Genomic DNA, 27,893 nt, shown 5'->3' with positions numbered 1-27,893 from the left:
AAAAAAAAAGAATGCTGTCTGTGCTTTCTCCTAAAGCATCTTAGTGTGTGCCTTCTCCATCCTTTCTTCTGGCACACATTTATTTTCAAATATTTTTAAAGACCTCTTTGTAGGAAAGGCACTATAATAGGTGTGATAAGAAGGGACGAGGAGACAAAAATAAGTTCTACATGGTCTCTGCCCTCAATAGCTCTCAGGCAAGATGACTGTACAACCATAATCCATTATGCAAAGTGATGGGCCATGAAAAAGACACAGTGCACTGGGATTTGAAAGAAAGGACAGATCAGAGGAGGTTTCATAGAACTGCTAGTATGTTATCTAGGTCAGTATGTTATGTCCAGATATTTAAAATATGTCAATATATCTGTATGTATATATTATTTTAAAAATTGAAAACAGTCATTAATCTCAGGGCTGGAATAGATCTTGTGAGATTATCTGATTCAAAATGGTATCATATGTGTTTATAGACATGGCAAGTGAGACTCACAGAAAAATATGCTTGCTCGTGGTACTTTTGTGAATTTTAAAAAATTGTCATGAGATTGCTTGAAGACCTAGGGATTTCATGTGCTCTGTCATATTCAGAATTGATCCATTCCATCAATTGATTTTTAACTATACAGGAAAATCCTTCCTAAAATTTGATTGGACCCTATTTTAATTATCCACATTAAAGTGAACTTTTAGTCACATGGAGATCTCAGTCACATGGAGATCCCAGATTCATAGGATTTGGCAGTTTCAAACCAGATTTCTTCTACAGCTTTCTGACCCATGTCAAACATTTGCTGTAAGTGTTTCCACCCGGTTTTTGCAGTAACCATGAAATAGTCTTTGTTCTCTGGGTATAGCTGGCAAGAGTATGCAGCCATGACAAGTGACTGGCAAAAACGACTGCATACAAGTAAAAACAAAGCACCCTTCTCTACAGCTGTCAGTGGGGTGATGCTTTCAAACCCTGCAAGGACATGGCCTCCTACTTGTATAGGATTCTTGCTTTCAATCATCATGTACATGATGGTAATTGCCAGTTCAAACACATAGTAGCCATAGCTCATGTCATCAAAGTCTAAAATCCCAGACACTTGATATTCAGCATTTCCAGAGGCTGACTTGCTAGACTCTATTAAAATATTATGGTCATTAAGATCTCCATGATTGATACCTGAAAATAGAAAAATCACATAAAAATAGTTATTGAATATCCCAATTTATTCCCCTTTCATTTCTCTTTCATAGGCAAAGCCATTCAGATAATTTGATGAGCAGTCAGAGATAAAGGGCCAAGCCCTATTTTTCTTGAAGTAAAATAATTTCATCTGAAAAGAATAAAAGCAGTTAATTTGGGGTGGTTGTTTTGCTTTTCATCAATACAAGGCCAGAAGATGGAGACTGCAGTCGCTACAAATACCTGATTTTGGCTATTAAAAGAGTAAAGTGAAAAGAACTGCTCAAACCCAGAAATGTTTAAAAAGAACAGAAACATATTCATATTGTTAGAAGAAACAAAGAGTCCTAGAATGAACCAGATTTACCTTTATTTTCATCTAGGATTTTATTTTTATTCTTTGAGATGGAGTCTCACTCTGTTGCCCAGCTGGAGTACCCTGGCACAATCTTGGCTCACTGCAACCTCCATCTCCTGGGTTCAAGCAATTCTCCTGCCTCAGCCTCCTGAGTAGCTGGATTACAGGAGTGTGCCACCACACCCAGCTAATTTTTATATTTTTAGTACAGGCGGGGTTTCACCATGTTGGCTAGGCTGCTCTCGAACTCCTGACCTCAAATGATCTACCCGCCTCAGCCTCCCAAAGTGCTGGGATTACAGGCCTGAGCAACCATGACTGGCCTCACCTAGGATTTTAAACAAAATTTTCTGATAATGTGGTAATTCTAAATTTCCCATTTTTTGATTCCTGAAATAGGTGGTGAGATATATATATATATGTGTGTGTGTGTGTGTGTGTGTGTGTATATATATATATATATATATTTTTTTTTTTTTTTTTTTTTTTTTGAGACGGAGTCTCGCTGTCTCCCAGGCTGGAGTGCAGTGGCGCGATCTCGGCTCACTGCAAGCTCTGGGTTCACGCCATTCTCCTGCCTCAGCCTCCCAAGTAGCTGGGACTACAGGCGCCTGCCACCATGCCCAGCTAATTTTTTGTATTTTTAGTAGAGATGGGGTTTCACTGTGTTAGCCAGGATGGTCTCGATCTCCTGACCTCGTGATCTGCTCGCCTCGGCCTCCCAAAGTGCTGGGATTATAGGCGTGAGCCACCGTGCCTGGCCTGGTGGTGATATTTTAAGTCAGTACTACTCAAAGTGGGGTCTGTGGCCAGTACTGGTCTACAAAATGTTACTAGTCTGCATGAGATAAGAACAGAGTTGAGAGTGTTTAGAAAATTTTACAGTGATATGACATCCAAGAGTGTGATCATTGGCCTTGTCTCATTGAACGGAGCGTACATGAGTTCAAGTTTTGTCAAACTCCCATGGTTAGTTGCATGTGACACGAACTGTAAGCGAATCATGCATAGTAGGACCATATGCCAGACTGTAATGGGTTAGGGGAAAAAACGCACACTTGTCTTTTACCATTGATAGTCTAAGAAGCACAGATTTAAGCCACTGACTAAAGATTAGTAAGAGATGTAAGTGTCCATGAGCAATGAAGCCCTGAGTCACATACATGATATAAAGTATATAATTTTTAACTTTTAATTATAATGCTGACTTTTTCTATATGATTTAGGATTGTGTAAATCATGCTTAAGCAATGTAACATAGTGAGTGGGCACATAGAAACAATATTATTGTAAATCATAGATTTTAAAGTATGTATTTCTGAAATTGGGACATATTATATAATTGACTCAAAAATATATAAGGTAAAATTTGACTGGGCGTGGTGGCTCATGCCTGTAATCCCTTTGGCCACTTTGGAAGGCCAACGAGGTGGATTGCTTGAGTCTAGGAGTTCCAGACCAGCCTGTCCAACATGGTGAAACCCTGTTTCTATTAAAAATACAAAATTTAGCCAGCGTGGTGGTGGGCATCTGTAGTCCCAGCTACTCAGGAGGCTGAGGCAAGAGAATCACTTGAACCCGGGAGGCAGAGATTGCAGTGAGCCCTGCACTGCAGTCTGGGCAACAGAGCAAGACTCTATCTCAAAAAAAATTTATATACATATATATATGGCAAAATTTGACAGAAATACAAGCAAAGAATAGGCAATCTGCAATCATAGTAGGATTAAAATATACTTTAACATGTACTTTACTCAATAATTGTTAAAAAAAAAAAAAAAAAAGCAGACCAAAATGTAAGTGAAAGTTACAGAAAATTTAAAAATTATTAATAAACTTGACATAATGGGCATATATAACTTCATACCCAACACTGCAGAATACACTTTCTTTTAAAGCACACATGAACCATTCATAAAAATTTACCAAATACTACATGATAAAGTGTATTTGAAATGACTGAAATCATATAGAGCTTGATCTGTCTAATATGGTAGCCACTAGACACATATGGCTATTTAAATTCATTAAGATTCAACCTGGAGGGCTGGATGTGGTGATTCACGCCTGTAATCCCAGCAGTTTGGGAGGCTGAGGTGGGCGGATCACTTGAGGCCAGGAGTTCAAGACCAACCTGGCCAGCGTGGCAAAACTCCATCTCTACTAAAAATACAAAAATTACCCAGGCATGGTGGTGCATAATTCCAGCTACTAGAAAGGATGAGGCATAAGAATCACTTGAACCCAGGAGGCAGAGGTTGCAGTGAGCTGAGATTATGCCACTGAACTCCAGCCTGGGCAACAGAGTGAAACTGTCTTTAAAAAATAAAGGGCCGGGCACGGAGGCTGAAGCCTGTAATCCCAGCACTTTGGGAGGCTGAGACGGGAGGATCACGAGGTCAGGAGATCGAGACCATCCTGGCTAACATGGTGAAACCCCATCTCTACTAAAAAATACAAAAAGCTAGCAGGGCGAGGTGGCAGGCGCTTGTAGTCCCAGCTACTCAGGAGGCTGAGGCAGGAGAACGGTGTAAACCCAGGAGGCGGAGCTTGCAGTGAGTTGAGATCCGGCCACAGCACTCCAGCCCGGGGGACAGAGCGAGACTCCGTCTCAAAAAAACAAAAAGAAAAAGAAAAACAAAACAGGATTCAAGCTGGGTACATTGGCTTATACCTGTAATCCCAGCACTTTCAGAGGCTGATGTAGGAGGATCACTTGCAGCCAGTAGTTCAAGACCAGCCTGGGCAACATAGTGAGACTACATCTCTATAAAAAAAAATAAAAAATCTGCTAGGCATGGTGATGCATGCCTGTAGTCCCAGCTATAAAAAAAATTTTTTTAGCTCAGTAAGATTAAAATAAAATTGAAATTCCTATTCCTTAGCAGCACTAGCCACATTTCAAATGCCCATAGCCACATAGGAGCTACTGTATTGAACAACACAGATATAGAACATTTCCTTCATTGAAGAAAATCCTACTGGACAGCACTAATATAAAGTATGTTCTCTGATCACAATGTAGTTACCGTAGAGATCAACAATAAAATATAACCAACAAAGTTCATCGTATTTTGGGGAACAGGATTTATACTTCTAAATATCCATGAGTAATAATACAAAAAAAGTAGCCAGGCATGGTGGCACACACCTGTGGTCACAGCTATTTGGGTTACTGCAGCAGGAGAATCTCTTGAACCCAGGAGGTGGAGGTTGCAGTGAGCCGAGATCGCACCACTGCACTCCAGCCTGGGTGACAGAGCAAGACTCCAGCTCAAATAAATAAATAAATAAATAAATAAATAAATAAATAAATGGTGAATTTCATGGTTTGTGAATTACAACTCAATAAAGCTGTAAAAAATAACAGGGCCCTGGTGCGGTTGCTCATGTAATCTTAGTGCTTTGGGAAGCCAAGGTGGGAGGATCGCTTGAGCCCAGGAGTTTGAGACCAGTCTGAACAACATAGAGAAACCCTATCTCTACAAAAATAAAAATATTCACCAGGCATGATGGTGGATAGCTTAGTCCCAGCTACTTGGGAGTCTGAGGTGGAAGGATCACTTGGGCCCAGGAGGTCGAAGCTGCAGTGAGCTGTGATCGCGCCACTGCACTCCAGCCTGGGTGACACAGCAAGATTGCCTCAAAAAAAACAAATTCAGAATTACACATCCAAACATACCATACCATGAAAACACATGCCAGAGAATGGGACAAAATATTTGTAACACATATAACTAGCAAAGGACTCATATCCAGAATATATTTAGCATTTCTACAAATCAATGAGAAAAAAAAATTCAATAGAAAAAAGGCCAAAGACTTGACTTGGCATTTCTCAAGAATATATTTCAAATGGCCAATAAATAGGGAGATGGGCCCGGCGCGGTGGCTCAAGCCTGTAATCCCAGCACTTTGGGAGGCCGAGACGGGCGGATCACGAGGTCAGGAGATCGAGACCATCCTGGCTAACATGGTGAAACCCCGTCTCTACTAAAAAATACAAAAAAGCTAGCCGGGCAAGGTGGCGGGCACCTGTAGTCCCAGCTACTCGGGAGGCTGAGGCAGGAGAATGGCGTAAACCCAGGAGGCGGAGCTTGCAGTGAGCTGAGATCCGGCCACTGCACTCCAGCCTGGGCGACAGAGCGAGACTCCGTCTCAAAAAATAAATAAATAAATAAATAAATAAATAAATAAATAAATAGGGAGATGGATTTTAAAACCATGATGTAATGATAAAGTATTATGTACAAATCAGATTGAGAAAATTTTAAAAGTCTGACCACACCAAGGGTATAGAACAATGAAAACTTTCACACTCTGCTAGCTGTAGTATAAATTCATAGAACCACTTTTGAAAACATTGGTATTATCCAGTAAAGCTGAATATAGACATTAGACATGTCCTATGACCTAGCAATCCTACCCCAAAGTATACACTCAAAGACTAATGAACATGTATACTGAGACTCAAGCATGTTCATGACACCACTGTTCTTAGTAGCCCCAAATAAGAAACAACCCAAGTATCCTTTAAGAGTAGAATAATGTGTGGTATAGTAGTGAATACAATATTCTAGTTATAAAAGTTAGCCAACTCTAGCACATGCAATGACACGAAGAATCTTATAAAAGTAGTATTGAGAAAAAAAGGGAAGATAAGTGAATATATATGGTAGAGAGGCACAGTAGGAGCAGGGAGACCAGTTATAAGGCCACTGCAATCATCCAGATCATAGGCTCTCCTTTGAAGAAAGAATGGATAGAATTTGATTAGATTTGTGATGTGAGAGAAAGAACAAAGTGAAGCCTGATGACTCCTAACTTTTTGTCCAGATTAACTAGGTGAATGGTGGATACCACTTTAATGAGATGAAGAAGATTGGGGGAAAAACAGGTTTAAAGGGAAAAAAATCAACTCTGTTTTTATGCTACACCTTACATTGTGTTTACACAAAGTAAGTCAACACCGAGAAACACATACTGCCTATCTTAGGCCTTGATAGAAATGCCCTTCAGTTACTTGCCTTTTTTTTTCTGAGATGGATTTCACTCTGTTGCCCAGGCTGGAGTGCACTGGCACGATCTAGGCCCACTGCAACCTCCACCTCTAGGGTTCAAGCGATTCTCTTGCCTCAGCCTCCTGAGTAGCTGAGATTACAGGCACACGTCACCATGCCCAGCTAGTTTTTCCATTTTTATTAGAGACTGGGTTTCCCCACATTGGCCAGGCTAGTCTCAAACTCCTGACCTCAAGTGATCCACCCACCTTGGCCTCCCAAAGTGCTGGGATTACAGGTGTGGGCCACTGTGCCCAGTCAGTTCCTTGCCTTTGACCAGTACTTAATGCTGGATGAAAAAGCTGGTTATATCTAGATATACACCCTAGAGAAACACTTGTCTGTGTACACAGGGAGATATATACTACAGCAGCGGTTCCCAACCTTTTTGGCATCAGGGACTGGTTTCATGGAAGACCATTTTTCCATGGACAGGAGACTAGGGGAAGGATGGTTTTGGGATAAAACTGTTCCACCTCAGATCATCAGGCATTAGATTCTCGCTTAGATCCCTCGCATGCGCAGTTCACAGTAGGGTTTGCACTCCTACGAGAATCGAATGCTACTGCTGATCTGAGAGGAGGCAGAGCTCAGGCGGTAATGCTTGCTTTCCCTCTGCTCACCTCCTGCTGTGTGGCCCAGTTCCTGGGGTCTGGGGACTCCTCTACTAGAGGGTTCATTGAAGCATCATTTATGTAGCAAAGAAATGGGAAGCAACCTAAAATTCCATTAACAAGAGAATGGACCAAAAAATTATAGTAATAGTACATGCAAATAAGTTATGGTATATTCATACTATGCAATACTATTTAGCAGTTAAAACTAATAAACTGAACTAAAACTACAAATATTCATATGAATCAATCTGCAAAACATGTTGAATAGAAAAGGCAGGTTGCAGAATAATAATACACAGTGTGATACCATTGATATAAAGTTTGAAAAACACAAACCCTACTATAAATAATGTATAAATCATGCATATGTAATGTGCAAATTTAATGGGAAGAAGAGAGGTAGACTCATGTAAAGTTTAGAGGAGGCTTCAAATGTAGCAATTTTGAGGAAAGTAAAAATATTATTATTTAAAAAGCAATAGAAGCAAATATGGCAAAATTTTAAGATTTGATAAAGCTAAATTGTACCTCCATACTTTTTTGATGATATGAAATTTGACAGTTTAAATATCAAGAAAAATACTTAATTGGGAGAATACTCACATTCTCGAAAATGACTTAATTTGGTCATTACTTCCTCCTTGAACAGATGAATGACATGCTCGACAATCTCTCGGTTTCGATTCTGGCCCAGGACATACAGGTATTTCTCCAGAAGAGGAACATTTTTCAGATTCCAGATGAAGTTCTTCCGATGAAGACTACTTAACTTTGGGTGATGGAATTTCTGAATCAATCAAAAGCGAGATATTCTTAGTCTCTCGACAGAGCAACCACTGTTGAGAGGTGGGAGGTGCTGCACATTTTTCTTTTTTTTTTTTTTTTTTTTTTTTTTTTTGAGACAGAGGAGTCTTACTCTGCCGCCCAGGCTTGGAGTGCACTGGCACGATCTCGACTCACTGCAACCTACACCTCCTGGGTTCAAGTGATTCTTCTGCCTCAGCCTCCCAAGTACCTGGGATCACAGACATGTGCCACCACGCCTGGTTAATTTTTTTTTTTTTTGTATTTTTAGTAGAGATGGGGTTTCACCATGTTGACCAGGCTGGTCTCAAACTCCTGACTTCAGGTGATCCACCTGCCTGGGCCTCCCAAAGTGCTGGGATTACAGGTAGGAGCCACCTCGCCTGGCCGGTGCTACATATTTTTAATCAACCAGACCTTGTGAGAACTCACTCACTATCACAAGAGATCTGCTGCTTCAGAAGACTACCTGCTCTAGACTGGCCAGGGAGTCTCTGAGGGAGACAGGTGGCATTCTCTCATGGTCATTGACTTGCCCCATTTACTTTAACTCACAAAATAGTAAGCCCTTCGTATCTGTGCAGGATGTCTCAGTTTGGGGAGCACATTCCCAGCTCACTTGATCCTCATGATTATGTAAAGATAGGCATTATTGCCCACAGCTTACAAAAGAAATCGGAGGCAGCTCTAAAGAACTCTGTTCTCACCCATGCCCCTTGTAACCTCTTTGACTTCATCTTCTACTGGCTTTGCTCACCTACTTCAACCACCCTGGCCTCCCTGCTGTTCAAGGAACATGCTAGGCATGTTCCCACCTCACAGCCTTTTGCTTTTGCTGTTTCCCTTTTTGGGGATGCCCTTCACCAGATGGTTAGTGCCGTCATTTCTACCAGGTCTTTACTCAAAAAACACCTTCTCTGTGAGAATGTCCTGACCACTCCATCTAGAATTTCAACCCTCTCCCTGATATTTTGTACCTGTCATCTCTGCTTGTTTTTTCTTCTTACCACTTATTGCTAACATTTGTCATAGTTCACTTACTTATTTTACTGTCTACTCTCACTAGAATATAGGCTCCATGAGGGGTAGGGCTGTTTTTTGTCTGTTTCGTTCACTCCTGTATCCCCACACCTACAACAGTGCCTGGCACATTGAAGGCACTGCTTGAGCAATACTTGCTGAATTAAAGGATGTTCTTAGAATAAAAAAATTCTGGAATTGGAAGGGCCTTTAGACTTTGACCACTCTATCTAAAGATGTAAATAATTTTCACTATCATTGCACGAATGGGGAAACTGGGGTTCACAGAGGGATAACAACTTGTAATTATAAGGCTGAGGGAGGACCTGGATCTTGTGACCCACAGTTCAGACCTCTTTCACAGAGTGAGTGCTGGAAGATGCCTTGATGGTCATCCAGTGAAGTTTATTTCAAACTTTTTTGCACAACTTGCAGTAAGAAACATATTTTACATCATAACCCCAGTATACAGGCACACACATATAAAGAAAAAAGTCTTAGTAAACAATTCTCAGACCATTATATGTGACATATTCTGGTGTTTTTAAAAATTATATTCTGGCCGGGCGCGGTGGCTCAAGCCTGTAATCCCAGCACTTTGGGAGGCCGAGACGGGCGGATCATAAGGTCAGGAGATCGAGACCATCCTGGCTAATACGGTGAAACCCCGTCTCTACTAAAAAATACAAAAAACTAGCCAGGCGACGAGGTGGGCGCCTGTAGTCCCAGCTACTCGGGAGGCTGAGACAGGAGAATGGCGTGAACCCAGGAGGCGGAGCTTGCAGTGAGCTGAGATCCGGCCACTGCACTCCAGCCTGGGCAGCAGAGCAAGACTCCGTCTCAAAAAAAAAAAAAAAAAAAAAAAAAAAAAAAAAAAAAAAAAAAAATTATATTCTGGCCAGGGCATGGTGGCTCACGCCTGTAATCCCAGCACTTTGGGAGGCTGAGGTGGGTGGATCATTTGAGGTCAGGAGTTCGAGACCAGCCTGGCCAACATGGTGAAACCCCATCTCTACTAAAAATACACAAAATTAGCCAGGCATGGTGGTAGGTGCCTGTAGTCCCAAATGCTTGGGAGGCTGAGGCAGGAGAATAGCTTGAACCTGGGAGGCGGAGGTTGCAGTGAGCCAAGATTGCGCCACTGCACTCCAGCCTGGGTGACAGAGTGAGACTCCGTCTCAAAAAAATATATATATATAAAATAAAATTTAAAAAATGTATTTCTTTTAAAAGTTCCTCTAGGCCAGGCATGGTGGCTCACGCCTGTAATCCCAACACTTTGGGAGGCTGAGGTGGGCAGATCACGAGGTCAGGAGATCAAGACCATCCTGGCTAACACGGTGAAACCCCATCTCTACTAAAAAATACAAACAATTAGCTGGGCATGGTGGTAGGTGCCTATAGTCCCAGCTACTTGGGAAGCTGAGGCAGGAGAATGGCATGAATCTGGGAGGCAGAGCTTGCAGTGAGCCGAGATCATGCCACTGCACCCCAGCCTGGGCGACAGAGCGAGACTCCGTCTCAAAAAATAAATAAATTTAAAAAAATTAAAAAAAAAAAAAAAGTTTCTCTGAATGGATTTCAATACTCACTATTATGACCGGGAGTTTGAGAGCCTTCCCCTGATGATTCTCTTATCAGTAGCATTTTCTTGCTAAATAGTCCTGTAGCCTGTTGGAATACTTCTTGATATGGTTTGGATCTGTGTCCCCACCAAATCTCATGTCGAACTGTAATCCCCAATATCAGAGGTGGGACCTGGTGGGAGGTGATTGGATCATAGGGGTGGTTTCTTATGAATGGTTTAGTACTATCCTTTGGTGCTGTTCTTGTGATAGTGAGAGTTCTCATGAGATCTGTTTTTTTTTTTGTTGTTGTTGTTTGTTTGTTTTTGAGACAGTCTCTCTCTGTTGCCCAGGCTGGAGTGCAGTGGTGCAATCTTGGCTCACTGCAATCTCTGCCTCCCAGGTTCAAGCAATACTCCTGCCTCAGCCTCCTCAGTAGCTGGGATTACAGGCACCCACCACCATGCACAGCTAATTTTTGTGTTTTTAATAGAGACAGGGTTTTACCATGTTGGCCAGGCTGATCTCGAACTCCTGACCTCAAGAAGGCTGCAGAAATTTGCATACATAAAAAGAAGCCAAGCACTAATAGCCAAGACAATGGGGAAAAGTTCTTGAAGTCATTTCAGAGACTTGTGGCAGTCCTTACCATCACAGGCCTGGAGGGCTAGGAGGACAGGATAGTTTTGTGGGTCAGGCCCAGGGTCCTGCTGCCCTACACAGCCTTAGGATATTGCTCCCCACATCCCAGTTGTGCCAGCTCAAGCCATGGATCAAAGGGGTATGGTACAGGTACAGCTTGGACCACTGCTTCACAAAATGCAAGCTAGAAGCCTGGGTGGCTTCCAAGTGGTATTAAGCATGTGGGTGCACAGAATGTAAAAGTTGAGGCTTGGGAACCTCTGCCTGGATTTCAGAGGATGTACGGAAAAGCCTGGATGTTCAGGCAGAAACCTGCTGCAGGGGTGAAGCCCTCATGGAGAACCTCTACTAGGGCAGTGTGGAGGACAAATGTGGGCTTGGAGCCCCCACACAGAGTCCCCACTGGGGCACTGCCCAGTGAAGCTGTGAGAAGAGGGCCACCATCCTCTAGACTCCAGAATGGTAGATCCACTAGCAGTTTGCACCCTGCCCCTGGAAAAGCCACAGGCAACACCAGCCCTTGAGAGCAGCCACAGGGGTGGGGCTGCCCCAGGCCTTGAGAGCCCACCCCTTGCATCAGTGTGCTTTGGATGTGGGACATGGAGTCAAAGGAGATTATTTTGGAGTTTTAAGATTTAATGACTGCCCTGCTGGGTTTTGGACTTGCATGAGGCCTGTAGTCCCTTTAGTCCCTTCCTTTTGGCTGATTTCTCCCTTTTGGAATAGGAGTGTTTACCCAATGCCTATACTCCCATTGTATCTTAGAAGTAAACACCTTGTTTTTAATGTTATAGGCTCATAGGCAGAAAGGTACTTGCCTTGTCTTAGGTGAGACTTTGGACTGTGGACTTTTGAGTTAATGCTGGAATGAGTTAAAATTTGGGGGAACTGTTGAGAAAGGATGATTGAATTTTGCATTGCGAGAAGGACATGACATTTGGGAGGCCAGGGGCAGAATGACATGGATTGGTTCTGTGTCCTTACTAAATCTCATGCCAAACTGTAATCCCCAATATTGGAGGTGGGGCCTGGTAGGTGATTGGATCATGGGGGTGTTTTCTCATGAATGGTTTAGCACCATCCTCTTAAGGCTGCTCTCATGACAGTGAGTGCATTCTCATGAAATCTGTTGTTTAAAGGTATGCAGCACCCCCGCCTTGCTCTCTCTTGCTCCTGCCCCTGCCATTTAAGACACCTGATCCCACTTTGCCTTCTGCCATGATTAGAAGCTTCTTGAGGCCTCCTCAGAAGCAGAAGCCACTATGCTTCCTGTATAGCCTGAAGAAGCATGAGCCAATTAAACCTATTTTCTTTATGGATTACCCAGTCTCATGTATTTCTTTATAACAATTCGAGAATGGACTAACAGACTTCCCATGGTATGTACTTTTTACCCTTATTGAGATGGCTTTGTGTTCTTCCTTTTGTGCAGTTAAAATCTGCCTCTGCCTCTCTAATAGTATCCATGCCACTGGTTCCAACTATGACCTCTGAGACCATCTGGAACAGGATTAGTCCTCCAGGTTTTTGAGGATAGCACTCCTGCTCTCTCTCTTCTTTCTTTTTTTTTTTGTTTAATCTGAGACAGAGTCTCACTCTGTTGCCCAGGCTGGAGTCCAGTTGTACAATCTCAGCTCACTGCAACCTTTGCCACCAAGGTTCAACTGATTCTCATGCCTCAGCCTCCCAAGTAGCTGAAATTACAAGCATGTGTCACCATGCCCAGTTAATTTTTTAGTATTTTTAGTAGAGACAGGGTTTTATCATGTTGGCCAGGCTGGTCTCGAACTCCTGGGCTCAAGTGATTCACCCACCTTGGCCTCCCAAAGTGCTGAGATTACAGGTGTGAGCCACCCCACCTGGCTTTGGAGCTTCTCTTTTTTTTTGAGATGGAGTCTCACTCTATCACCCAGGCTGGAGGGCAATGGCACGATCTCAGTTCACTGCAACCTCCATCTCCCAGGCTCAAACAATTCTCCTGCCTCAGCCTCCACAATAGCTGGGATTACAGGCAGCTAACTTTAAAAAAGTTTTTTTAGTAGAGATGGGGTTTCCCTATGTTGGCCAGGCTGGTCTCGAACCAGAGTCTTCTCTTTTGTACATTTAACATCCTGTGTGTTAAATGCCAATTGCGATCACAAAGACATTGCATAGTAAGCACTGAAAAAACACTGTTAGGAGCTGTTACTTTTGGAGACTGGGATTATGGAGGAATGGAGATGATGGTGGAGAGAAAAAAATTTTCATTTTATACCTTTCAGTACTGTTTGAAATTTTATACTGTGCATATTTATTATTTTTAAAGAAAGTAAAATAGCTGGGCATCATGGCTCATGTCTATAATCCCAACTAGTTGGGAGGCTGCGGTGAGAGGATCACTTGAGCTCAGGAGTTCAAGATTACCCTGGGCAACACAGTGAGATCTCATCTGAAGAAGAAGAAAGAAGAAAGAAGAGGAAGAGGAAGAGGAGGAGGAGGAGAAGAATGAGAAGGAGGAGAAGGAGAGGAGGAAGAGTAAAAAAAGAAGAGGAAGAAGAGGAAGAGCAGCAGGAAGAGGAAGAGGAGGAGGAGGAAGGAAGAGGAAGGAAGAGGAAAAAAGAAGAAGAAGAAAAGTGAAATAAAATATTCTAGTTGGGTTACCAGTGGAGCGACAGTCTACTCAGGGAAGGCTCTGAGTCAGCTTCTGAAATGATGGCACGATTGTCCCACACAGCCGTGGAACTTCTCTAGTATGGGGTACTGGGAAAAATCCTGGGGTTGAGTCAGACAGATCTAGGTTTCAACTGGTTCTGGCCACTTAATATCCCAGATATTCGTTTCCTTAGATAGCAAAATCAAGCTATCAATTACCAGTTTTACAATCAATTGTGGATTCACTAAGACATGAAATGAAAACTTCATACATATAGGTGCTCAATACATGTTTGTTAAAATCAGTGTTGTCCTTGATCTGCCTGACTTCTCTGGCTTTTCTATCCACTTGGTTCCTTGCTACACCAACCTGAATTCTTGACAATTTAATCAGCACTCTTTATTAGCCTATCTTAGCCCTCCTCTTGTTATTAGGCTGGTGCAAAAGTAACTGCAGTGTTGCAATCAAAAGTAATGGCAAAACCACAATTACTTTTGCACCAATCGAATAACTCCCTCATTCTCTACCCCACACCTCAGCTCCCATTTCCCATGCATATTGTATTCTCAAGTACAAAGCTTTTACCACAGTCATACTCATAAGCCTGTCCTATATTTTCTTCTTTCTTATAGTTAATGAAATCTCCTGAGATTGACTTCCAGCCCATCTGTGGACCAAATGGCAACCAAATTCCAGTACTATTTGGTCCCTTCACTTGTTAACTCCTCAGTTCTGGCCCCTACAATCCCCAGAACTACCTTCTTTGGATCCCACAGGCCTACCTGACCAACTGCGGGAAGCTTCAATGGCCCAACCATGTCCCCAGCAGAGCAGCCACCAGCCTCGGCCATGCCTACATGACTAAAATACCACACTTGTATCTATTATCTTTCATAGACTCTACAGTTCTTATACTTACAGAAAAACTAAGAACTTAGCTCCTGCAAAGCCATGGGGTAAGACTGGGTGAGGGGATGAGCAACAGGAATAATGCATGATAAGATGCATGTAATGCCAAATGAAGAAGGCTTGGTTCCCTCTAGAGCTCTGTTGTCCTCTGTAAGACAACTTAAAGTAAGTTGCACAGCAGAGCAGTAGGTGGCTAAATGCACAGCAGAATTGACTCACTGTCAGCAATGATGTGGTGCTATTTCCCTCTGAAACTATTACTTTTTCAGAATATAGAAGGAAAAGTTGAAAGTTCAGTGGCCATAGGCATATGAATGAAGCCCACATATAGGGCAGAAGGAAAGGTTACTGGTAAAGGAAAGCTATTATGTAACAGACAGTCATTTAAACAGCTCAATAGCAGGTTTAAGTCTGAGGAAGGTAGACAGACTTTACTGAGCACTACAATCAGTTCAAAGGTTTTTGTTTTGGGTTTTTTTTTTTTTTTTTTTTGAGACGTTGTCTCACTCTTTCACCCAGGCTGGTGTGCAGTGGTGTGATCTCGCCTCACTGCAATCCCCACCTCCTGGGTTCAAGTGATTCTCTTTACCTTAGCCTCCCAAGTAGCTGGAACTACAGGTACCTGCCACCACGCCCGGATAATTTTTGTATTTTTAGTAGACATGGGGTTTCATTATGTTGGCCAGGCTGGTCTGAAACTCCTGACCGCAAGTGATCCACCCACCTTGGCCTCCCAAAGTGCTGGGATTATAGGCATGAGCACCTGGCCCAGTTCAAAGGTTTTCTAAATAAAATTAATATGTGAAGAAAATTTCCTAAAAATAAGTTAATTAGAATGGGCTATTTAAATCCAAATTATATTATTATGAACAAATGAACATTTTAACGAAAGTCCACAAATGAATTTGCTCAAACTTAATTGAAAACTATTTCAAGTGAAATGTTTAATATGTTTACCACCCAAACCCTTGTAGAAGCTCAATAAATATGTGTTGAATAGATGAATAGAGTGCAATATAAAATGGTGATTATTGTAAGTACAGAAGAAGGTCTGTGGGTTTATAAACATATGCTAAGCACCAAGTATGCCCCTGGGGCTGTGGAATAGTGTGGCACATGGAATAAATGGTTCAGAGAATGTCATCTCTGGATGATGGAATTACCAGTAACTTAATTTTTCTTTGTATTTTTATCTGGTTTTCTTTACACAACAGATCACACAAGGATTTTTAATCAGAAAAAAAGGTTACAATATTTCTATTTGACAATCTAAGGATAAATGAATACTACTTACACTGCAGGGGCTTCAGTTTTTATTTTTTTTATAAAGAGTCTTGCTCTGTCTTGCCCAGGATGGAGTACAGTGGTGTGATCTTGGCTCACTGCAGCCTCTGCCTCCTGGGTTCAAGTGATTCTCCTGTCTCAGCCTCCTGAGTAGCTGGGATTACAGGCATCCACCATCACACCCGGCTAATTTTTACATTTTTAGTAGATGGGGTTTCACCATGTTGGCCAGCTGGTCTTGAACTCCTGACCTCAGGTGATCCACTTGCCTTGGCCTCCCAAAGTGCTGGGATTACAGGTGTAAGCTACTGCGCCCGGCCTGGTCTTGAGTTTTTGGCCAAGAGGGGGTTTACCCTCCTGCCAGAAAAATCAAAAACAGTGGACAAAATACATTAAACACGGTTTTCAAGTTATTAGACATTAGGTAGTGAAAAACAGTGATCCCTGAGAGAATGAAAACAAATAAGGGTCCCACGTGTGGTGGCTCACGCCTATAATCCCAGCACTTTCAGAAGCCGAGGCAGGTGGATCATTTGAGGTCAGGAGTTCAAGACCAGCCTGGCCAACATAGTGAAACCCTATCTCTACTAACAATACCAAAAAATTAGCTGGGCAGTGGTGGCAGCTACTCAGGAGGCTGAGGCAGGAGAATCCCTTGAGCCTGGGAGGCAGAGGCTGCGGTGAGCTGAGATCGTGCCACTGCACTCTAGTCTGGGTGACAGAGTGAGACCCTGTCTCAAAAAAAATAAAAAATAAAACACACACGGGTAGTTTGCCCCAGCTCACTGCCTTGAGAGAGGATGCGGTGCAGAGAGGGAAGACCCAGATGGAGCCCAGAGGACTCTCTGAGTTGAGGAGGTAGAGCTGAGAGTCCAGGAAGACCAAGGTAGTTTGAGTTTGCAGGACAGATGACCAGGAATGGGAGAGCTGCAGAGAGAGAGCACTCCAGGGATCTGCATTATGTTCCCCTTGATAATTTAGCAGATTGGTGTATGACCCATGTGTAAATGTGAGGAAACTACTCAAAACTGGGAAAAGAGCTACCTGAAGGGATTAGAAGAAAGAGTACCTGGCACGCACAGGACCAGGAAGAGTGCCTGTTCCTACCGTCCACACTGGAAAACCTCACAGTTCACAGGACACTGAAGGATTCTGATCAGTAGTAAATTGATCCTTGGTCCCATCTATCAAGTAGTAAAAGCATGACCCAAAAGGATCAAACTGCTTCCAAGTAATTTCACTACATCCACTCAAGGAATCCCAGTGGATGGCAAGCATAAGAAACTCGAGGAAAACTATACAAAGTCACACCTTAATCAAACTGCTCAAAACTGGAGATAAAGAGAATTTTTTTTTTTTTTTAAGATGGAGTCTTGCTTTGTCACCCAGATTGGAGTGCAGTGGTACAATCTTGGCTCGCTGCAACCTCCACCTCCTGGGTTCAAGTAATTCTCCTGCCTCAGTCTGCAAAGCAGCTGGGATTATAGGCATGCACCACCATGCCCAGCTAATTTTTGTATTTTTAGTAGAGATGGGGTTTTGCCATGTGGGCCAGGCTGGTCTTGAACTTCTGACCTCAAGTTATCTGCCTGCCTCAGCCTCCCAAAGTGCTGGGATTACAGGTGTGAGCCAACCCGACGGGCCTCAAGAGAAAGTCTTAAAAGCAGCCACATACATACAAGAGACACATTACATTCAGAGGAACAATCTGATGGCAGATTTCCTGTCAGAAATAATGCAAGCAATGGGCCGGGAGGCAGAGGTCACAGCACTGCACTCCAGCCTGGGTGACAGACAGAAACTCTGTCTCAAAAAAAATAAGAAAAGAAAAAATGCAAGCAAGAAGTGGAGCAATGTCTTTCTTTTTTCTTTTCTTTTTTTTTTTTTTTGAGACAAGGTCTTGCTCTGTCACCCAGGCTGGAGTGCAGTGGTGTGATAACAACTCACTGCAGCCTCAACCTCTTGGGCTCAGGTGATCCTCCCACCTCAGCCTCCCAAGTAGCTGGGACTACAAGCATGCACCACCACGCCAGGATAATTTTTTGTATTTTTAGTAGAGACAGAGTTTCACCATGTTGCCTAGGCTGCTCCCAAACTCCTAGCCTCAAGTGATCCTCCTGCTTTGGCCTCCCAAAGTGAAGGGATTACAGGCGTGAGTCACCGCACCTGGCCTAAACCTCTTTTCTGTATAAATTACCCAGTCTCCGGTATTTCTTTATAGCAGTGCAAGAATGGCCTAATACTAAGACCAACCCCCTGGCGAGGCGTGGGGTAGCTCATGCCTGTCGTCCCAGCACTTTGGGAGGCAGAGGCGGGAAGACTGCTTGAGCTCAGGAGTTTGAGACCAGTTTGGACAACATGGCTAAACCCCATCTCTACAAAAAATACAAAAATAAATTAGATGGGTGTGGTGACACACTCCCGTAGTCCCAGCTACCCAGGAGGTTGAGATGGGAGGAATGCTTGAGCCTGGGAAGTTGAGGCTGCATTAAGCTGTGACGGTACCATTGCACTCCAGCCTGGGAGACAGAATGAGACCCTATCTCAAAAAAAAAAAAAAGACCAACCCATCTCTTCCTCCTTCTCCTCAGCTCACTCAAAGTGAGGATGACAATGAAGACCTTTATTTTATGATGATCCATTTCTACTTAATAAATAGTAAATATATTTCCTTTGTCTTGTGATTTTTTTAATATAAAAGGTACTCAGTCAATATTGAATAAATGAAGATGTTTTATGGGTGAGTCTAAAAGGCACCTGTCATACATTATATTGTTTTTATAGGGCAAAAACATCCTTAACATACATTATTAATCCATTTGCAACCTAGCTATTGCTTCACACGGAGCTCCAGCTGATTATACTGTGACTGGATGAAATCTTCAGGTTTCCATTTGTGAATATTGATTGTTTTCAGTGAGCAGCATGAAGAATATCATGAATTTCTAAAAATTTAGGTAATCTTTCCAATACACCAGTAAGATTTATTTATTTTTTAATTTAAAGAAATTGCCCAGGCGCGGTGGCTCAAGCCTGTAATCCCAGCACTTTGGGAGGCCGAGACGGGCGGATCACGAGGTCAGGAGATCCAGACCATCCTGGCTAACGCAGTGAAACCCCGTCTCTACTAAAAAATACAAAAAAAAGTAGCTGGGCGAGGTGGTGGGCACCCGTAGTCCCAGCTACTCGGGAGGCTGAGGCAGGAGAATGGCGTAAATCCAGGAGGCGGAGCTTGCAGTGAGCTGAGATCCGGCCACTGCACTCCAGCCTGGGCGACAGAGTGAGACTCCGTCTCAAAAAAAAAAAAAATTAAAAAAAATTTTTTGGAGACAGTATTGCTCTGTCGCCCAGGCTGGAGTAGTGGTGTGATCTCGGCTCACTGCAACCTCCACCTTCTGGCTCAAGCAATTCTCCTGCCTCAGTCTCCCAAGTAGCTGAGACTATAAGCACATGCCACCATGCCCTAAATTTTTGTATTTTTTAGAAGAGGCAGGGTTTCACTATTTTGGTCTCAAACTCCTGGCCTCAAGTTAGATCCCTCTGCCTCAGCCTCCCAAAGTGCTGGGATTACAGGCGTGGACCACCACACCCGGACTACACCAGTAAGAGTTTGGCAGAAGTTGGCCTTACTGTCATAAAATGTATGCACTCTAGGACTCCATTCCCTTCATAACATACCTTAGGTGCACCATACATAAAAAGAGAATCTGATTCTTAGTTTATTTTAAAAATAAAATAACAAACAAACATCCCTTAGAATAAAATAAAGCCCCATATCTTACCTGCAGTGTCTTATCCAATTTGGCAGCTAGCTTTCCGATTTCATACAACAGCTGGGGGCTGATGGGAATCTCAGCTATGGGTCTTCCTGGGAGATAAGTCAGCAGCCTCACCAAGTAGCTTCTGATTTCAGAGCCACTATCTAAATGGATGGAATAAAATATCCTTTGACTATTTTAAATATATACATTGAGAGACAGATAGATATAGATAGATATTTAGATATAATAGAATTAGAAGCTATTCTGCCTTTGCAAGTATTATTGAAAAGAACAGAAATTATAGAACAACAACAAAAATGTGCTAATCTAAAACAGCTCGGCAGGATTCTGAGGCAGAGTTGAGCAGATGAAGCAAGAAGGTAGAATACACAAACCTTAAGAACACTGGAACTGGCCATTGACATAGCAACAAAATTATAGCCCTAACTCTGCTAGCCTTAGCTCTACACAGAAATTACCTACTGTGGTAAATGAAAGCAACAACACATACTCTTTTATAAGTTCACAGTTGAAGGGAGTGAGGTACCAATAAATGACTTCCAGAATCAGGCTTCTTGCAGGACAGCCTGTGTTTGCAACACAGGACAATAACTATGTCTCAGGGAACAATGGGCCTCAGGTATTTGTAGCAATGCAAATTAAGAAAGAATGGTGAACAATTAAGAGAGAAAAAGACAATCAAGATTTCAAACCTTTAAAAAAACTTGAAGAAATTGGTTTTAGCCTGCTGCTTAAAGAGCTGAATTAGGTCCATTCTTGGCATTTTAGTATTTTGAGGTGAAAAGGACTGTCTCACAGATGAGGACTGGTGGTCTTAGGGATTTAAGTGGTCTATGTGTCCAAGGTTACATATACAGTAATGACAAAGCTAAAATCTAAAATTCCTGATTTCCAGTATTCTTTCTACTATACTGCAGCACCAGAATTTATAGCTTCTCTAATAAAAATATTTTATTATTTTTCTGGTTTAAAAAAAAAAAAAAACAAGCCAGGCATGGTGACTCATGCCTGTAATCCCAGCACTTTGGGAAGCCAATGCAGGCAGATCACTTGAGGCCAGGAGTTCAAGACCAGCCTGGGCAACATGGCAAAACCCTGCCTCTACAAAAACACTACAAAATTAGCTGGGCGTGGTGACGCGTGCCTGTAGTCCCAGCTACTTAGCAGGCTGAAGCGGGAGGATCACCTGAGCCCAGGAGGTCAAGGCTGCAGTGAGCTGTGACTGCACCACTGCACTCCAGTCTGGGTGATAGAGTGAGACCGTCTCAAAAAACAACAAACAAAAATAAAAACCCAAAACCACCAACAACAAAACAAACAAACAAACAAAAAATGTTCCCCTGATTTTCACAAGTTCCCTTAGTTACTATCTGTCAGGGCCTTTCTAAACAGAAAACTTATACCACATTGGGCTCTAACCACTACTCAATCAGAGGACCAATCACCACTTTGATGATGCTGTGGTTTCTCCCAACACTGAAAAAATAACCACCTCTAAGGGTGTACTATTGAGGCTGCTAAAAAAATAACAACCACATCTACCCTTGGAATTATGAACTTGCCCTTCATAGTTCTACTTGTGGTCAAAAGGCAGTGATGTGTCTGGATAGGTAATGGGTCAGCAAGTTGGTCATCTCTTACCTACAGACACGAGAGAAGCTGTGTTGTCTCCTTTAGCGCGACACACAGAGGATGTTGGAAATCCAGCTGCTTTCAAAAACATGATGATGTCATTCTGCACTTCAATCCGGTCTGGATTTTTGCTAGCCTTGGTGTTGCTTATTTTGAGGACATATTCAGTTGGGCCATCTTTGGTTTTTGAAGCGTAGACATGAAAGTTTTGGTCATCATAGCTAGGAAGTGGCTGGACCTTGGCAACTTTCAACCCAAACACTGACTCCGCTAATGCAGAGGCCTGTTCCTCACTGAAAGTGGGTTTGCTAAGAGCCTCTGACTGCTGATCATTTCCACTTGACATTATGTCTAGGGGAACAAAAAGTAGCAAACAGAAAGGGGACACAGGATGAACATATTTATTTAAATGATTTTTCTCAAGACAGACCAATAATGTTTTTATTGATTCTGTACTTCTTTTGATTGTTAAGTTTTACTCATAAAATTAAAAAATATCAAATCAGTGAATAAGATCAAGAAGTAGATGTTTTGACAAGTGCAAACAAATTCTTATAGGACAAATTACTTTTAAACTTACCTCCCAAACACAGATCAGGAAAGCACCTTGGTATCACCTCGTCCAATCCCTCCTCCTCCCCCATTAATTTTATAGGGGAAATTTTGGTTCTGAGAGGTTAAGTGACTTGCCCAAAGTTACATACTAAGTCATAGTAAGAATTCAGCTCTCGGGCTGGACCTGGTGGCTGAAGCCTGTAATCCCAGCACTTTGGGAGGCAGAGGCAGGCAGATCACCTGAGCTCAGGAGTTCGAGACCAGCCTGGCCAACATGGTGAAACCCCATCTCTACTAATAACACAAAAATCGGCCAGGCGTCGTGGTGGGCACCTGTAATCCCAACTACTCAGGAGGCTGAGGCAGGAGAATCACTTGAATGCGGGAGGTTGAGTCCGCAGTGAGCCAAGATCGTACCCCTACACTCCAGCCTGGGCAACAGGGCGAGACTCCATCTCAAAAAAAAAAAAAAAGAATTCAGCTCTCTAGACTTCTAATCCATGATTATGTCCTTTTGACTATATTCCTACCATCTTAGGTTTAACAATAAATTCAAATACAGTGATCTTTTATAGTCACAGTTTTGCTAAATTATAAGGATCATTATTTAATTTATTATGCATATTTCAAATAGAAAAACATAGACTGATGAGCTAAGTATTGTGTGAGTCACTAGAGGAGATAAGGCCAGAGAGCCAAAGAAAACCCTGTATTAACTATAAGTATTAACCTGAAATGATTGAATTAACACTGAAGTGACTGAGATTACCTTAAATTGTAAAGAATATGTTTTCCACTGCTGAGGGGAATAGGGGCTTAAAATTAAAATTAAGGTCAATTGCAAAAAGTAAAGTTACATTTGAGTTTGTGACCTATAAAATTAATATCTGCCAAAACTGTGACAGAAGCTGAGAGGGAGAGAAATTACTACAGCCTAAGGGAAGACATTCTTGAGAAGATAGATTTGAATTTTTACTTTTAAAGATAGAGATGGGGGACTAATTTTGTTGCCCAGGTTGGTCTCAAACTCCTGGCCCCAAGTGATCCTCCCACTTACACCTCCCAAAGTGCTGGGATTACAGGGTGAGCCACTGGACCCGGCCTGAATTGATTTTTTTTTTTTTTTTTTTTTTTGAGACAGGGTCTCGCTCCATCACCCAGGCTGGAGTGCAACAGCGTGATTACAACTCACTGCAGCCTCAACCACCAAGTTCAGTGATCCTGAACCTCAGCCTCCTGTGAACCTCTGCCTCCTGGGTGGCTGGGACTACAGAAGCCACCATATCAGGCTAATTTTTTGTATTTTTTGCAGAGACAGGTTTTCACCATGTTGGACAGGCTGGTCTTGAATTTCTGGGCTAAATGATCTGCCTGCCTCAGCTTTGTAATCCTAAAGTGCTGGGATTACAGACATGAGCACTACGCTGGGCCTTGAATTTTTAAGTATGATTTGGATACATGGGGGAGGCAGGAGACTGTTGTCTTTCACTTGGTAATTCCACCCTCTGCTACTCATAGCTGGTATATTTCCTGAGCATCTAGCTACATGTGAAAGACAATGTAGGACTTCTGAACATCCTTCAGGAACCAAATATTTAAGGTTGTTACAATCTCATGTTGTTTTCCCAAAATAGTTTTATTCTAATCCTTCTTTCATACTAAGTTGTAAATAATTGATAACATCGTGAGGGTGAGCTGCATTTTAGGGTATGTTTTGATTGCTGTTCAGGGGATACAGTATTATACAAAAACAATCATATCGGCTGGGCACAGTGGCTCCTACCTGTAATCCCAGCCAGAACTTTGGGAGGCCAAGGTGGGAGAATCACTCAAGGCCAGGAGTTCGAAACTAGTCAGGGCAACATAATGAGACCCCCTTCTCTATTGAAAAAAAAAAAGAATCTCATGAACAGTTAGCTTTTCTGGAAAGTGGAAGATGTGTTGTTTCTGACAGGGAAGGGGCATGAGAGAACTTTCTGAGAGACAAGTGTTCTACATCTTGATTAGGCTTTGGTTACATGGCTTACATTTGTCAAAACTTAAAACCTAAGTAAACTAGTAAGATCTGTGAATATCACTGAATGTAAAATTTACCTTTAAAAAAGAAAGAGCCCTTCTGAGAAACTGGCTAGGACAAGAGAGGTGGATCTTAGGAATTTCTTGGAACTCCAAAAATCAGACCATATGCCTGTTAATGCCTAATTTACTTGGCTCTGTCACAGCAAAATCCCACCTAACTCCAGTGAGGGAAAGGGGATAACATTCAGGGAGACACACCAGAAATCTCCTATATGACCCCCTCCCTGCCTCAGTCCCAGGACTATAGCCTGATGACTCAAGTTAAAATAAGGGTACGTAGAGACAGTGGCTGACGCCTGTAATCCCAGCACTTTGGGAGGCTGAGGTGGGTGGATCACCTGAGGTCAGGAGTTCAAGACCAGCCTGGCCAACATGGTGAAACCCCCATCTCTACTAAAAATAAAAAATATATAAAAATAAAATAAAAATCAGCTGGGCGTGGTGGCTGGCGCCTATAATCCCAGCTACTCAGGAGGCTGAGGCAGGAGAATCACTGGAACCCAGAGGGGTGGAGGTTGCAGTGAGATGAGACCGCATCACTTCACTCCAGCCTGAGCGAAAGAACAAAACTCTGTCAAAAAGAAAGAAAAGAAAAGAGAGAAGAGAAAGAGAAAGAAGAAAGAAAAGAAAGAGAGGAAGGAAGGAAGGAAGGAAGGAAGGGAGGGAGGGAGGGAGGCAGGGAGGAAGGGAAAGGTAAACCTCAAACGCTAACCACCCCCTCCCCCCTGCCATGGCCTTCCCTGATCCTCCTACCCAAAGTGATTGCTCCAGCCTCTTAACTTGCATAGCTTGTGCCACTGGTCGGTTTCCATCACCTGTTACTGCAAGTTAATGCATTCTTGACAATCATGTTTCCTGTTTACTTTCTAACCAGGCATTTGCTTTCAGAAGCAAGTTAAGCCATTCAGATTTTGTTCACTGAAAATATTGTGACAAAGCCTAAATGGAGTTTCAAAACAATCTTTGCACTTGAAACTTCTGGGAACCAACACATCCTGTCACACTGTATTTAGGCTTAAAACTTTACAAGGAATTTTAACATTCCTTCTGGAGATAGGTAAACTGGTATAAGGTAAGTATTCAAAATGTAATATGAACTGAAGCATTAACTCCAAGATGAACTCCTGGAGTCATTTTCAACTCCCAAAGTGTGAGAGATGTCAGAACAATTCTGAATTTGAAATGAATGATAAGTTCCTAAAGTTGGAAGGAACCTTAGAGGAAACTGGTGAAGGCCAATCTCCTTTCTAGTCCAGATGTTCCCATACAATCTTTGACTTGTTAAGCTCCTTTTAGGAGAGCCCTGTTTTCCATAGCTGTATAAAGCAAGGTTGTTAGCTCTGGCCATCCAAAGCGACTGATGTAATAAAAAGTTGTGCTGGGAGAAATAGGACATATTTTAGTCCCAGCTCTGCTACCTAACCTCTGAAACTCTGGACTAGTCATGTTCTCCTCTAAAACAGAGTTGGACTAGATTATTACTAAAAGTCTCCTCTAGCTCTAGTATTCTTTTTTTTTTTTTTTTTTTTGAGACGGAGTCCTGCTCTGTCGCCCAGGCTGGAGTGCAGTGGCGCGATCTCGGCTCACTGCAAGCTCTGCCTCCCGTGTTCACGCCATTCTCCTACCTCAGCCTCCCGGTAGCTGGGACTACAGGCGCCCGCCACCACACCCGGCTAATTTTTTTGTATTTTTAGTAGAGACGGGGTTTCACTGTGTTAGCCAGGATGGTCTCCATCTCCTGACATCGTGATCCACCCGACTCGGCCTCCCAAAGTGCTGGGATTACAGGCGTGAGCCACCGCGCCCGGCCCTAGCTCTAGTATTCTATGCCACTAAAGTTCTTTTAAGTTTGCCTTTTTTCTTTATACAAGGGCTCCAAATCATAGAACTAATGGCACAGATCAAGTCAACTCCTGAAAGTAAATAAAAACAAAGAAAAAAATGTTTATCAGACATGTCCATCTTAATCAAATGTCTCCTATGTATGGAGAGGAATTCTCTTTTTTTTGAGATAAGGTCTCACTCTGTCACCCAGTCTGGAGTAGTGGCGCAATCACTGCTTACTGCAGTTTCCAACTTCTGGGCTCAAGGGATCCTCCCACCTGAGCTTCCCAAGTAGCTGGAACTGTAGGCAGGTGCCACCACGCCTGGCTTTTTTTTTTTTTTTTTTTTTTTACTTTTTGTAAAGACAGGGCCCCACTATGTTGCCCAGATTGATCTCGAACTTCTGGGCTCAAGCAATCCTCCTACCCTGGTCTCCCAAAGTGCTGGGATTACAGGTGCAAGCCATCATGCCTGTCTTTTTAATTTTATTTTATTATTTTTATATTTTTAGAGACAGTGTCTTGCTATGTTGCCCACTCATACATTTTTAAAAATTATTAATTTTTTTTCCAACTTCATTCAAAGGGAGAGGAGGAATTCGGGTACTATAGGTTGTTGCTCTATATATCCGGCCAACAGTATTTTAGCTCCTGAAAAAGCCCGCAGGAAGCAAGTGTGATTTCCAACTCCAGGATCTGCGCCAGACTCTCACCACCTTTGTCCTACAGCCAGCAGGGGCTGGACCTTAAGCTCTGTACTTTGTGCAAGGTATACCAGACAAGAAACAGGAGTCATTATTGATTCTTTCCTGTCCCTCACTCCCAACGTGTAACAAAGTCTAGTAAATTCAACCTTAGCAATGTCTTCCAACTCTACCTTTCTTCTCCTACATTCCTTTTTGCTGCGTCCTTCCAAGGGATTATACCCAGTCAATCTCTGTATTCTCAGCCCCTAGGCTAGTCCCTTATTTAATATTAAATGGTGAACTAAGGGTGACCTTCACTCCACAGACCCATGGGGCAGTTCACCCCCAAGGGGATCATGAAACAGAAAGGTGGGGAATCTAGCATCTGTAGCTTTTCAAAGACAACAATACACTACTAGCTGCTTTTAAGGGTCTTCCTGGTGGGTGAAGGGGAAAGAGTGGTGGGTGAGCGGGCTGCGGAGGGGCTGCTGAACCAAGAGGCTGGAAAAGAGAGGAGGAGGGCGCACCAGTCAGGTTCGCAGGGTTATCAGTGAGGTCCAGTGGAGCTCAGAGACTGCTCCCAGTAGACACCTGCCAGGCGCAGGCACAGTCCTCGGCCAGCGACCCCACACAGACCTGGGAGGGCTGCCCTCGACAGCTTCTCGGGTGCCATGCTTTCATACTGGGGGCCCAGCTCAGCCCTCCTAGGTTACAGGTGAGGTCCGGGGAGAAGGGTGACTTGCCCATTACGCACGCCGCGAGCTGAGGGTAGCGCGGACTGGAGGAGCCTGAGGCGTAGGACTCACAGCTCCACACTCGCAGCGAGCCTCCCTGCCCTCGGGGACGCCCCCGACTCCCGCAGCGGGGACGCGGGGCTCGTCTCTGCTTTCCCCTCCTTGGCTCACCCGCAGCGACCCGACGTCCTGGGGTGGATCTCGCTCTCCAGCAGCCGGGTACTGCGGCCTCGGCCCCGCACTGTAGCCAGGAGGTAGAGCACGGTCCGCAGAGGCCGCAGCCCCCGCGCCCCTCCTCCAAGCCCCGCGAGTCCTGACTTCTGATTGGTTTCCCCCGGTCCCTCGTCGCCCAGTCAGCGCAGACTATTGGAAGGCGGGGCGAGGCCGGGAGACCCGGATTTTTTTCCTGGCCCCGCCTAGGAGGCTGCTACAGAATGGAACAGAAATTCAGAGATCCGACTTCCGTTGACTTTCTGCAACCCTGCCCCGCCTTCTCACAGTGAGTATCCCAGTCAGAATTCGGCTACATTTTCATGA

The 27,893-nt window shown here is 43.3% G+C and overlaps 1 protein-coding gene across 4 annotated transcripts; it reads right to left on the bottom strand.

The window, feature by feature from the left end:
* On the bottom strand, window positions 1-27,819 carry HYKK (hydroxylysine kinase). 4 transcript variants are annotated; one of them, XM_030930182.1, is made up of 6 exons: window positions 27,528-27,812; window positions 21,489-21,830; window positions 19,848-19,987; window positions 7,813-7,996; window positions 7,216-7,310; window positions 1,000-1,171 (listed from the first exon to the last, which is right to left on the bottom strand). In XM_030930182.1, exons 2-6 carry the CDS (start codon window positions 21,823-21,825, stop codon window positions 1,133-1,135), a joined length of 795 nt encoding a protein of 264 aa, XP_030786042.1. In that variant the 5' UTR covers window positions 21,826-21,830; window positions 27,528-27,812; the 3' UTR covers window positions 1,000-1,132. The 4 variants fall into 4 exon arrangements, with proteins under 4 accessions (XP_010381451.1, XP_030786042.1, XP_010381452.1 ...); XM_010383149.2 differs by lacking the exon at window positions 7,216-7,310 and having other exon boundaries at window positions 1-1,171; window positions 27,528-27,819; XM_010383150.2 differs by lacking the exons at window positions 1,000-1,171; window positions 7,216-7,310 and adding an exon at window positions 1,204-1,325 and having other exon boundaries at window positions 27,528-27,809.
* Between the last annotated feature and the right edge of the window lie 74 nt (window positions 27,820-27,893).

This window comes from Rhinopithecus roxellana, chromosome 5 (assembly GCF_007565055.1).
Source record: "Rhinopithecus roxellana isolate Shanxi Qingling chromosome 5, ASM756505v1, whole genome shotgun sequence".
Lineage (NCBI taxonomy): Eukaryota > Metazoa > Chordata > Mammalia > Primates > Cercopithecidae > Rhinopithecus > Rhinopithecus roxellana.
The sequence above is the reverse complement of the archived record's forward strand: the minus strand, read 5'-3'. Positions and strand labels throughout refer to the sequence as shown.

Coding starts and splice junctions, on each gene's coding strand:
- HYKK (XM_010383149.2), bottom strand. CDS start 21,825: ATGTCAAGTGGAAATGATCAGCAGTCAGAGGCTCTTAGCAAACCCACT. Junction 7,997..19,847: donor AATTGGATAAGACACTGCAG/GTAAGATATGGG, acceptor TGATTGATTCAG/AAATTCCATCACCCAAAGTT. Junction 1,172..7,812: donor ATTAAGTCATTTTCGAGAAT/GTGAGTATTCTC, acceptor TTCTATTTTCAG/GTATCAATCATGGAGATCTT.